Here is a 12408-nt window from a genome sequence, read left to right as displayed (position 1 = left end):
GGCATGCAAAACAATTGTCCAGATTTTCTGAAAACTAAGTAACATTCAAGCTTCGTTCTTAGTGTTCTTTCTACTTGCTAAACTGCTGGCAGTGCAGTGTAGCTTTGAGGGTGTTGTAGAAGTGAACCAAATTTCAGGCAAGGTAACTGAGTTGTCTTATCTGTAGAGGAATGATTCAAACAAAGATCAACCGGAAGCCTAGCTTCTGAAAACTGGTTTCTGTAATGAGTTTTGCTTTGGCTTGTGGTTCTGTGTGGTTCTGTGTCCCAACCAAAGACTGCATGACAAGAATCTTGCTTTTCCTCACCCTGTAACAGAGTTTAAAGAATTTCTGAGTGTTCCATAGAACCAAGGAATGGTTCCCAACAATGGGAACCCAACTTAGTTTGGTAGACACATCACTCCCTGTTTGCTCTCTCCCGACTTTTCAGAAGAATCAAGGCGACAGTGAATTTGTGTGAATACAAAGGATTTGGGGCTGAAAAACACCTGTCAAAACAACAGCTTAGTGCCATGTGTTCTGCCTTCTGTAACCTGCTGAATGATGCTCAAGCTATGGTGCTGAAAAATGAGATGCTGTTTAGTCAGACAAGGAGATAATTAGCAATACATAAGTTCTTAAGTTACATGAAGGGTTGCACTATGAGTTATTTCATCAGCTTATGCCAAAGCTTTCTGTGTCCCATGGACTCGAACCAGAGCCTGCATCACGATGGCATCGGGACACGGCTACAAGCTGTGCTGCTCTGCCGTACAGCCTGACGCGTGCTCTTGAGAACGCCTTCATACAGCACTGCAAGCAGACTGCTTCATCGCCTCACAGTCTCTGCAGTATTTGGGTTCACTGCACTGGGTTTGTTACTTGGAGAAAGCCGAGGGCGCTTTACCTTCTGCATTGACAACCATAGTCGCCACGACCCCTTTGTGGGCTTGAATCCTTTTTAGGGTTTCCTCCGTTTCAGCCTACGGGTAGAGAGAACACCACAGCACCACGGCTCCCGCCCTGCCGCCCCATCCCGGGGTCCGCCCGCAGCCCCCGCCCTCCCCAGCGCCGTTCCCGTCCCGGGGCAGCGGGAGGAGCAGCGCCATTACCATGGCCGGGCCGTTGGGGGGAGAGGCGGAAGTGACGGCGGGAGCGGAGCGGTGCGGGGCGGCTCGGGACGAGGCGGGAAGCGCCGGCACGGCGTGTCTGCTTGGCTATTGTCGGAATAGCGTTTTACTGCTCGAGTTGGCAAACTGCGGAAGTGTAAAGCTGAATTATACAACTGACACATAGGGTAACAGGTTGGAAGGTTGGAATCACAGAGGTGATCCTGTCCCCAGTAACCAGACAGGCAGTTCCAGTAGCCCAGAAGTTTCTCTCAACACTGCTGCTTTCCTTCATGGCGGCGCGATGCTTCGGTCTTTCTAGAACCAGGGCAAGTATCAGCTCGACTTTGCAAACACACACACACACACACAAGACAAAAAAAAACCCAAAACCCCACCAAATTGTAGCTGAAGTGGCAGCTAGCATGATGCAGGAGTGCTCTTGTAAATGTTATTTATGCTGAGGGTGAAAGGATGAAACATGAGGACCCTCACAGGTGCTGAGGTTGGGCTTGGCTCAAATTTAGAATTGTAACAGTAAATGAAGATATTTTCTTGGTGGCTTGAAATACAACTGAGAATTCAGATTCCAAGCAACAGATATGTGTGTGTGTGTATATATATATTATATATACATATACATATATATATATCTTGGACACAGTAGTGAATACAATATTAGGACTGGGGTGTTACTTCTTGAGAAACAGAAATGCTTCCTTGGAGTGCTTCCTGGGTGAGTTTAAATATTTGTTAGTAAAAGTAACAAGTGAACCCCTTAGATATCAGATGCTTGGACTAAGAGTGTGGTGTTTGAACTTTTCAAATTTCTGATTGCCAATTAATTTTGAGGCGAAAAATCAACAGAAAGGTAGAATATACTTAGAGCTATTTCTGTATTCTTTTCTCCAGTCTGTGGCAGAAGATGCAATTCTATTCATGGGAACAAGGAAGAGGACTGCTGGTAAGTCCATGGGAATTTAATTCCTTCCTTGCTTCTTGAATCTGGAGACCCAGGAAGAGGGAGGGAGGAGAGAAGTGCTGTAAACAGTCTTGCTTTGCTGCTAGTCATTATGAAACAGTATAAATTAATTCAATTTGGGAAAAACATTGCTTTTAAGACTGATAATCTTGATATCCAGTAACTCTAAAGCTCTGCAAGCTGTTATTGCAGCTTCCCTGCTTCCTTCCTTGTCCGTACTTGGGATCTCTAGAAGTTTTCAGTTTTGTTGGACTATAAAGTGAAATGAATCAATGCCTGAATGGTAATAATACAGGAAAAGCTGAAAAAACTAGCTTCTTGTTTTTATTTCTAGCTAAATAGCCTTGATGGAAATTCAGTGGAATCAGCCATAGTAACTGAAAGCTTGGAGTCCACTCTCAGATTTTTAGCTCACAGCCCTTATGAATATATACAATAAATAAATGGTTTGATATAATATGATTACTTTGATGCAGTTCTGAAAGAAAGAGAAATGCAAAATGTGTTCATGTGAACTAGAAGTCTGAAATTTTTAACACAGATGTGTCACTAGAAATTACGTTGTTGGTCAGTCATGCATCAGCTACTGAATGGGAGATACAGATGGGGTTTATTGCTCACAAAATCAGTGGGGTGATGCAATCTCTTCTGTGCTAAAGGTAAAACCAACCTTCCCCAGGAGCTACTTGGATTTGGAATGATGCTCATTGCTGCCTCAGTGTGCCACGGGCAGGCTCTGAGTCCTTTTGTCAGCTGAAGAAATTCTTTTATATTTCTGACTCGCACACTTGTGAATGATCTGCAATAGTTGAATTCCATTAAATAGATGATGAATTGCAAGGTATTAATTTGCTAACATGAGCAAGTTGAATTTGGTTGTTGCTCCTGTGAGCAAATGAGAAGCTGCAGTGGAGCTTCCTGTGTGCTGTTTTTTAGTACTGTCTTATACTATAAATGCACTTTTCCTACGTAAAACTATGCCAAGAAGTATCAAGGGCTTGAAAAACTATTTAGGAGAAATTTGAGTGAACTATTGCTGTACTGGATAATGGTATCTCCTCGTTAATTTATTTTATGGACTCTGTGGGAACGTGCTCTGGTGTTTTAGTTGGTGTTAAGATTGAAATTAAGATTGAATCAATTTATATTATAACAATAATTGGGTAGGAAAGCAGAGTCCTTTAATAAAGCAGCTGCTTAACCATAAGAGGAGGATTCTGTAAGAATTATTGGTGCATACAAGTGGAGTCATTCAGTGTTTTGTTTAAAAAAATCTTTCACAATCTCACTGTCCATTTAAAAAGTTTTGTTTTAATCCTCTATTACCTCAATGAATTCAAATATTATAAACTGAAGAAGTACGTTTAAATTGTATGCCATGTAGGCATACACGGAACAATTTTTAAAAGCTGCTATGTAAATAAATGATAAAATGGAAATTCACTCAAAATCTTTGCGTGTTAAGATTACTTTCACAACTTTCCAGAGCAGTTTCCCATGCTTTTTCCCTGCTGTGTGAGGAATTTACAACTTATATCCTCTAGATGGTGCTACAGCTACAGCATATTCCAGTGAAGTCGATGGTGAGTTTAGATGAAATCCTTTGGCTTGCTAAAAGGCCATCTCGTTTAAGTCGCGTATTGTACAAAAGGATTACTGACTTCAGCTAGGATGCTGTTTCCAGGTTTATGCACGGTATGATCGGCATAGGTTGATTACTTATCCTCAGATAGGTAAGAACAGAGCAAGGATTTTAGAAATACCAGACACTTGGAGGAACTGTTTTGTGATCAGATTATCCCCTCCTCACCCCAAGTGCCTGTAACGCACCTCTGTAGTGCTTCCATCCCTGCAGTGCCGCTGGGGGCAGGGGTGTCCAACTGCAGCCTGCCGTGCTGAGTAAGTGACAGCAATAAGGGCCTCTTAAGGCATCCAGCAGATGTTACTGCTTTTGTATGCTAATGGAAACTTTACGAACCATTCTGTTCCTTCTGAGAGCTGATGTAAGTACATGAAAATCGCTTCCTTATATCAAGAGCAAATTGATAATAGCCTTGGTTCACTTGTAGAGGCACTTTATTTGATAATTGCTGAAAGCTTATGCAGAGCTTCATCAAAATTAATATTTGGTATTCTGCCAGCTTTCCATGTACTGAAGCAGCTGAGCAAAATCTGATTTGTGAGCATTTTGCTACCTGCGTTTTTAAGCCCCCTGTTTTGGAGGTGTTGGGGCTGGGATGTGAATCTGCTTTGTTGTGTTTCCTTTCTCACCTCTGTTCTCAAGGTAGCCACTCCCAGTCCCTGCAACTGTGGTTATTTCAGTGTGTAGTTTATTCACAAGTGAAACATCAGCTCATCAGTGATGCTCCCAAACATGGGAGCGTTGGGTGGCCAAATGTGATGTTTTGTGTGGTCTTCCATAAATATATAATAACAAAGAATTGTACATCACAAAGGAAGGTGCTGTGCAATATACACTAGTGTTCCATAGTCCTGCTCTGGTAGGAGAATAGTCCCTGAAGCAATAAGAATTTAGAGAATGGCTCTGATGATGGCTGAATCGTACTGAGGTTAATACTGTTGCTGACAATGAGGGCTGTCTTGTTGTTTAACTTGTATGGAGACAAGAATAATGAAAACACAGGGGCATAATCCTGGAGGGAACCAACTATCCAGAATCTTATAGAGATGTAGACCATCTATAAAACTAGTAGAGAATTGAGGTAAAATTTATTAACCCATATTGACTTTTTTTTTGGATAAGAAAAGAGCTGTATTTCCCATTATTGAGTGTTCTGGGTGTATTTTATGGAAGTTCCAATGAAAACACAGTCCTGGAATGTGAGCTGTAGTTGTGTGCTATATTCTCATGTTTGTTATTTCTTCATCTCAGTTTGATCCAGAAGTAGGAATTCCAAAAGAACATAAAAACTCAGTGTTTTAAACCTAGGACATCTGAAAACACCTCAGTAAGCATATGGACATAATTAGATGTAATGAGAACGATAGCAGCTCCCTTACTAGAGATAGACTGCCTGGAGCAATTTTGCTATTTCCTAAAGGCTTTTTTAGATATAAAGAGAGTCTGTAAAGTTAATTCCTAAGAGTTACTGAACTGTTGCTCACAGAACTGAGCATTAAGAACGGGATGCATTAGGATTAGTGCAGCTGGAGCTGTGTTCTTTTTGTTATGGGAGTTAATTTTGTATTGGTTTTAATCCTTTTTCTTTTTAGAGGTCTTAAGATTGTGTATCTATGTCCAAAAGCAAAAAATAAATTCAGTAGTAAAACAGAAATCTTTCAGAAGTGATCCGTGGGCACACTAAGGCTCCTTGGGAAGAGTAAGGATTTACACCACACTGAGTTATTTTATAGCCCAGTACTGCAGCCTCACCACTCACATTCTCCCTGCGTATGTCACTCTAACTTTTTGACCTTTTAAATACTGTGATCACCACCTTTATTCCATGTGAGATTACCGGTAAAATGCATTATGCAGTCCAGTCCTTCTGCAGCTAGAAGGCATACAAAAATTGCAGCAGAAAGGTAGTGCTAAACGTGCGGTGGAGCGGCGTCAAAGCAGCATCCTGTGACGAACTTCTCTAGCGCTCTTGGAACTGGCAAGCTGTCAAGTAAATTTAAATATATGACTTTGACATCATTAGAGTGAAACCAGAAGCCACAGCGAAATACCGTATGCTGTCTTTCATGTGGTGGAAATGCTTCTATGTGGCTGTACATGTAAATTAAAAAATAGCCCCTGGCACATGGTTTCTAAGTAACCAACATATAAACATGGGTACACGCTCTCCAAACACCACTTGTATTACGCCATCAATCATGAGCATGGGATTCCGTGTTCTCTTTCAAGTGGATGCTTTGGTGCATCATCTGTAGCAGTGATCCGTTGTGTGAGGCAGCACTTCTGCCAGGTGCTGAGTGCTGAGATCCCTGTCCCATCTAATCCAGGGCCTTTCCCCTGCTTTGAGTGTCATGTTAATGTTTTCTCAGAATAGAGTACCCTGCTTCTTGAATATAAGTTTTCACGAGAGCTTACTGAGAAGGGCAGTTTGCTTTGTTTCTCTTGGGAAGATCTCATCTCCTACGCAAACTGGCCTTTAGAAGCTGCCACTTACCAGGCTGTGTGAACAGGTTACGGTCAGGGAGAGCGCGTTCCAGAAGCCTGCTGCACCCTGGGGAAGCTATGAAACAGGGATCTGCAGCACCAGAAGGTGGTGATGTCCGTCCTGTTATCCCAACGTCCTACTGTCTGTCTGGATTTATGCAGTATCCGGCTTCAGCTCTTCTCCTCTACATTTGGGGAAGTTTTCTGATCATCTAAGCAGTTTTTCTAAACCTCTGTTGCTCTGCATGTTTGGATCTTTTTCTCGGTCTCTCCTTTTATAGCTGTTTTACTTTGATCCATTAAATATTTAATTTTTTAAACAAGTTTCTCATCTCATCCACCTAGAATGTGCATGAATAAAAAATTCAAAAGTCTTGCCAGTTTCCTTATGTGCATCAGCTATTGTGAGAAAATCAGTTCAGTGGCAATTCAGTCCTTAAGTGTTATCACAGTCTGTAAGTGGCTCTGCAGAGTGATGGTATTTACAGGCTTCCAGGCTGTGATTCTTTGATTAAAGAAGAGATCTCTGCTGCGGTACGGCTCTGGCAGCAGTTGTTGTAGTGTCTTCTTCCTCTGCTCCAACAACTGAGTGTGAGCCTTTTTGGCTTGCCCAAAGGTTTATACTGAGCAAACCTCTTAGACTCTCATGTCAGTATAATAAATACCTTAATTTCTCCACTTAAAATCCTCTTAAAGAAATGCCAGCAATGGTTGTCATGCAAATGTTGAGTAACTTTCATTCATATCAAATTTACAATCAAACTTTATTTCTGACTCCAGGCTGAGCTCACCAGGTGTAACTGAAGTTTCAGCAAGCTCACTAGGCAGGTGGAATACCACTGGGGCAGGTAGAGTGCAGTAGACCTCAGTCACCACTAGCATTGTTTGTTTGTTTTGTTGTTTTTAACATGTGTATACATGTGTTATAAATTGCATCAGATGGATATAATATTTTCAGGAAGTTGACTTCTAACTCTTCATCTGGCAAGCTGCTGTTATGTATATTCTGTTCTTCTCTTACATTTTAATTTGAGGGCTTTATTTTGCCATTCATAGCATGGCTCAATTGTGCTGATATCTTCAGGTGCAATTTTGAGTGTGTGGGAGGTGATATTTGGCTTCAAGAGCTGCAAGGAAAACTATTAGAATATTAGCAACTATTAGATATAGATCCTGGGATGGGTTTAACTGATCGTCCAATGCCAGCTGAAATTTTTATAGCTCAGATTGTTTAAAATGTGTGATGCTGCATATTGAGTGCAGCTCTTCTTACGAGGCTTCTCCTCCACCTGCTTACAGCGATGTAACAGCCCTGCCCAGGACTGCACATTGCTGAGAACTGGTGATGGTGGGTCCCCAGAGTGGGCTGCTGAGTGATGGCATTGATGCAGTAGGTGTGATATTTAAATAGTGCTTACTGATCAACCGAGACTGATGTAACGTGGAGCCACGAGAATGCGAGCCTCCATTCCACGTCTAAAGGAAATAAGGAAACAGGTGTGGTTGTGGTTTGTGCCCCAGTGCTTTCTGTGTGCCGAGTCAGTCACTTCCTTGTAGGCTCTCTTCCCTCCCGATCCAGTTCTTTTTCCTCTTAAATAATTTCTAAGGGGAGTTTCTGTTTCTCACTCCCATCATCTTGGATTACATTTAGTGCTGATGAATTTTTAGTGACACAACTGCTGCCATGTCTCTGTGCCTTCAGTGCACTTTGACTCTTTGACTGCTGACAGGAGGTGCTGAGAAAAATCAATACTTTGAAGAATGTTCTGAACATTTCTCACTGCAAATTTTACTCTTTCTGAGAAATAACCAAGTCGTGCGGTGGTTCTTGCAGTTGGGTAAAGTACTTCAATGTGGCTTTAGGAATGGAACCTTTTAGGATGCTTGCTGCTTTGAAAATGGCACTTGATTAATGTTTATCTTTTAACTCGGATTTGATCAACCAGTTGTACCACAGTGATATAGCTCTGTTTCTGGCCTGGTTTTATGCTCAGTGAGAATGCTGTGTTTAAAGCTTAAATATGTTTACCTGTTTTAGAAAACCTACTCAAGAACTAAAATTGTAAATTATTTGTAAGTGTCTAGTTAGCCAACTTTTGGGAGATACGCTTTGAAGCAGTCTGGGCTTTTCTGTGCAACCTTTTAAGTTCTAGCTAGGACTGAATGGCCTTTAACAAGAGCCAACCAAAGCTACGGATTGTAGCCAGTTTACTGCAGCTCCTCCACTCTTCCACCGTTTGGAACTTCAGCATCTTTTAGGAGAAGCTGTAATAACTGACTTGGCAGACCAAGTACCACTGCTGCCATTTGGCATTTCCCTGCTCAGATTCTGTTGAATGACAATTGTTTGGGGGTATCTGGTGTATGTCTAACTCAGAACAAATTTCCCATTTTCCTCAATTTCTTTTTTGCTAAACGTAGCAAAAATGGAGAGCAAGTCATATTGCCATATCACTGGGAAGTTTAAGTCTTCTTCCAGTGGCTCAACCCATTACAGTCACTCTCAGCCTTGTATAGTTGGAATGATAGAGAGAATAATGCAAGTTCCACTTCCACGAAAACAGTGAATTCATATTAGTATATATAACACCTGAAGTTGACTGAATATAGTGTAGTGAAGATGATGTGAAGACAGGCAGTATTCACTGATGTGTGCAGAAGTTCTTTGGTAAGCACCTCAACCTGACTCGTGCCTCCATCTTGAAGGCTGGCTGGAGCATCTGCACTTCAGAGTGGATCAGAGCTGTGAGTCTCCTGACCAGCATCTCATGTCTGGAAATATTCCCTGTATTGACATTCTACAGACAAGTGTGAAACACTGCTATGTGCATCCTGAAAAGAAGGTGTCTTTTTTGAGTGCTAAGAGTTTACCTCGTGTTGGGGATCTTTAGTTCTGTAGACTCACAGTGAATCAGAAGGGATTGGCCTGTTAAAGATGTGTTGTGTGATCTTGAGCAAACTGCTTCGCTTCCCCGTGTCTCTGCTTCCCTCCCACTCTGTTCCAGAGCACAGCCTTCTGCTGTGTGCTTGCTCCATGCCTTGCACAGCGCAGCCCTCGTCTCTGCTGGGGCCTCTAAATACCACCACTGCATAAAACGAAAATAATCCTTCTCACAACCAGGAATGCAGGCTGGGAATTTCAAAAGGGCAGAAGAATGAGTCAGTTTTCATGGACTTGTTTGAAAGTCAAAGCTTTGTGCTCAGAGGCTCAAGGCAGTTTGCCGAGCCCCAGTCCTGTTGCTGTTGGCTTCAGTGATGTAGGACAGCAGAACAGACTCCAGAAATCTTCTGTTATATGTGGCTCCCCTTTTAGATGTCGCAAGGGAGATTTTTAGTGCAGCAGATTGAAGCTCAGATAAGATTACATGCTGTAATTGCCACTGGGATTTATTTGTCCAGTTCTTTAAGCATTGAGTGGAAAAATGCACATACATCCCTTAAGTAAGGAAAAAGCTTATCTGCAATTTTCCACTCTTAACTAAGTAAAGAGTAAGAGGACATGTAAGTATGGAAGGGCAAAAAGGTAAATAAATAAAAATTATGGAAACAAACATTCGGATTTTTCACATATCTAATAGGAATATTTCAAATAGTTACTGAATGGCTGTAAGGTTTGCGTTTTTAAAGGTTTATTTTTAAGCTGTAAATGTAAACTAAATTAAACCGATAGTTCTAATTAAATTTGTGTTGGCTGTGCTATTATGCTACTTTAAAAGTCACCTGAGACACTCAAGTTGCATTTAAAATCTAGTATTGTAATTAGTGATATCTACATTTATTATGGTGATAACTGCACTTTAATGCATCTGGTGTTAAAGCTACAAAATCTAGACAGCTCTAATAACCATGTTGGTTTCAACTACACTTTATTTTCTTGGCCGTCCTCTTAGATGAACTTAGATACAAAAACTAAGCTTTAGAAAGCCGATCAGGAGAAGGGGTAGAAATCAAGGGACAAAAAAAAAAAAACACTTCCCCTTGGAGAACTGTTTTGAGATGGAATCGTCTGATCTAGTCTGCCACCTCCTTGTCTGAAGTGCTGCTCCAGTTTCCATGCTGAGAGGGGTGTGTTGGAGACTTTCCTTCCTTTATTTCACGTGGTGTCCCAGGAAGGGGGCAAAGCACGGCTGCAGCTAAAATGGGGAGCTCTCAGATGCAGCGCCGTCATTCCATCTGTTGGACTTGCTTCTTCCAGTGAAAGCAGAATGTGGGGCTGCTACTGAGGGAATGCTTTCATGTAACGCGAGTGCAAAGTGGGGAAGAACTTAGAACTACAGTTCTCACTGCTGCAAATTCCTCTTGTGTGTTTTTTTTTTTCTTTCTTAAGTGAGTTTTCTGAGGATTGCTCTGTGCTCACGAGGCTCCATCAGTGTTGGCTGCACCCCCTGCTTTCAGCCCATGTTGCGCCTTGTTTTCTTTACATGGCCCTTATTTGGGTTTTTCAGGACACTTGTTCCCTTGGGAAAGAATTGAATTTGTTGTGCTTTCCATATCATCAACTTCAGGTAATTAGCTTCCTATTAAGCAAAGGGGGGTGGTCATGACAGAGAGTGGCAAATTAAAATTATTTTACGGTGTTTAGGAAGGATGAATTTTCCGTAGGAATATTGAACCAATAGTGGTCTACTAGTTGAGATATAATTCCTGTTTTAATTCTATGGGCTCCTGGACTGTTTCAGAGGAGGGACACGGTCTCAAATCCTAAAGTGAAAAGCATTTAAGCTTTCCTTGTACTAAGCTGCTGAGTGGTTCTTGGCCTAATTTGACTCCTTGCTAAGCTGCAACAGCATCCTTGGGTTGTTCCAAAATCTGCCTAACTCCTTGGTTTCGTGTTGTCCTCTTCTTCCAGGCACAAAACAAGCTTTACTGGGGTCCTAGCAGTTTTTTCCCTGGAGGTTTTCCCTGTAGCTGTAATCCCTGATTTAAGATTCACTTGCATGGCTTTGACTGTACTGTGCACTGTAAGGGAGCTGAGATCAGGGGAGAAGATCCAGCTGAAGGGTTTGGAGTAAATTCTGTAGAACCATATTGATTCCATCTCTATTAAATTCATTGAGTTTTCCCATAAGGGCTTTTTAATTTAACTGTTTCTAAAAAATGCTGCACAAATTACCTGGCAAGAATGCAGTGGAGCTGTAAGTCCTTCGGGCAGTCCCTTAAAGGCAGAGCAGTAAAGTTGGGTGAACGATTCACAGCCAGGAGTTCCCATTCCATGAATTTACCGCTTTGTCTGTTTGCAGATTACTGACAAACAGCCTCTGTCTTTTTATGAATTTGTTCATTATCCCGAATTATTCGATGCCTGGTTTATGCAACGCAGTTTCAGCTTCAGGGCTGCTGGCAAACTGATCCACAAGTATTGTTTGAATTCCACTGTTTGTAATTCTTACCGAAAAGCCCCATAAAACTCAATAGAGGCCTGGTGTTTTATTTCTGGGCGCGTCTATAAAACTTAGCAGAAAATTATATCCTTGCCATAAAATTCTATAGCTTGGTTTAAAGTAGTTATAATTTTCTACTGATTTCTGTGTGGTTTTAGTATCGTTTATATATAACAAATGTTTCGTCGTTCTTAGTCTCAAGTTTTTGTAGATTCTGAAAACAGGCAGTTGATTGGGATGTAAATCTTTGAAGATTGACCTCTTTAATCCTTGACTTTGTTTGGTTAAACATCAATTATGTTGATGCTTTTGTAAGACCATCTTTCATTATTGGGTGTAAATGCGAATCAGGCCCTGTTTGATTTTGTCTGCTATTAATCCTACAACAAAAACTAAGGCATATAAAAAGAGGCGACCTTATATATAAGATCATTAGATTTCTCAGTTGTTTTGATTAGAGTTAAATCCTGGTCTGTGACAGCTTAACAGCCAGCAGGAACGTGGAGTGTTTCTCATATCTCACCTCAAATACTAACTTGTGCTGACCCGCTGAAGGAAGGCAGGGTGGTAGTTCACTTGCTAACTCTGCTGCTCTGAACAGAGATGTTGCAAGCTGCTCAGATACAGAAGGGATTAAAACATCTCTGGATGATAGTTTTACAATGCATTGGTGTTTTTGTGATACATAATAAAATATTTAGTGCTTGAACAGGTGGGTATAGCTATAATCCTTCATCAATAGGCCATTAGCTTGGCAGAACTTGTGTTTTTGTGGTGTGCTGGCTTGTAAAGCTTGTTGTAATGTCCAGTGATTTATCTGCAAGTTGTCC

General features: G+C 41.4%; 1 protein-coding gene across 3 annotated transcripts in view; it reads right to left on the bottom strand.

Annotated features, from left to right (window-relative positions):
- DYNLRB2 (dynein light chain roadblock-type 2) overlaps positions 1-1235 on the bottom strand; it is a 36516-nt gene extending 35281 nt beyond the window's left edge. The window contains exons 1-2 of one of the 3 annotated variants that reach the window (XM_085234892.1): positions 1093-1235; positions 888-963 (exon numbers count right to left, since the gene is read on the bottom strand). In XM_085234892.1, the coding sequence (XP_085091018.1) occupies positions 888-963; positions 1093-1095 (79 nt within the window). In that variant the 5' untranslated portion in view covers positions 1096-1235. The remainder of the gene's footprint in view (positions 1-887; positions 964-1092) is intronic. The other 2 variants (XM_085234894.1, XM_085234893.1) reach the window with 2 other exon arrangements.
- Between the last annotated feature and the right edge of the window lie 11173 nt (positions 1236-12408).

The sequence above is a fragment of the Meleagris gallopavo genome, chromosome 13 (assembly GCF_905368555.1).
Source record: "Meleagris gallopavo chromosome 13, MGAL_WU_HG_1.1, whole genome shotgun sequence".
Taxonomy (NCBI): domain Eukaryota; kingdom Metazoa; phylum Chordata; class Aves; order Galliformes; family Phasianidae; genus Meleagris; species Meleagris gallopavo.
Note: the sequence above shows the minus strand (reverse complement) of the source record. Positions and strands in the feature narration are given on the sequence as shown.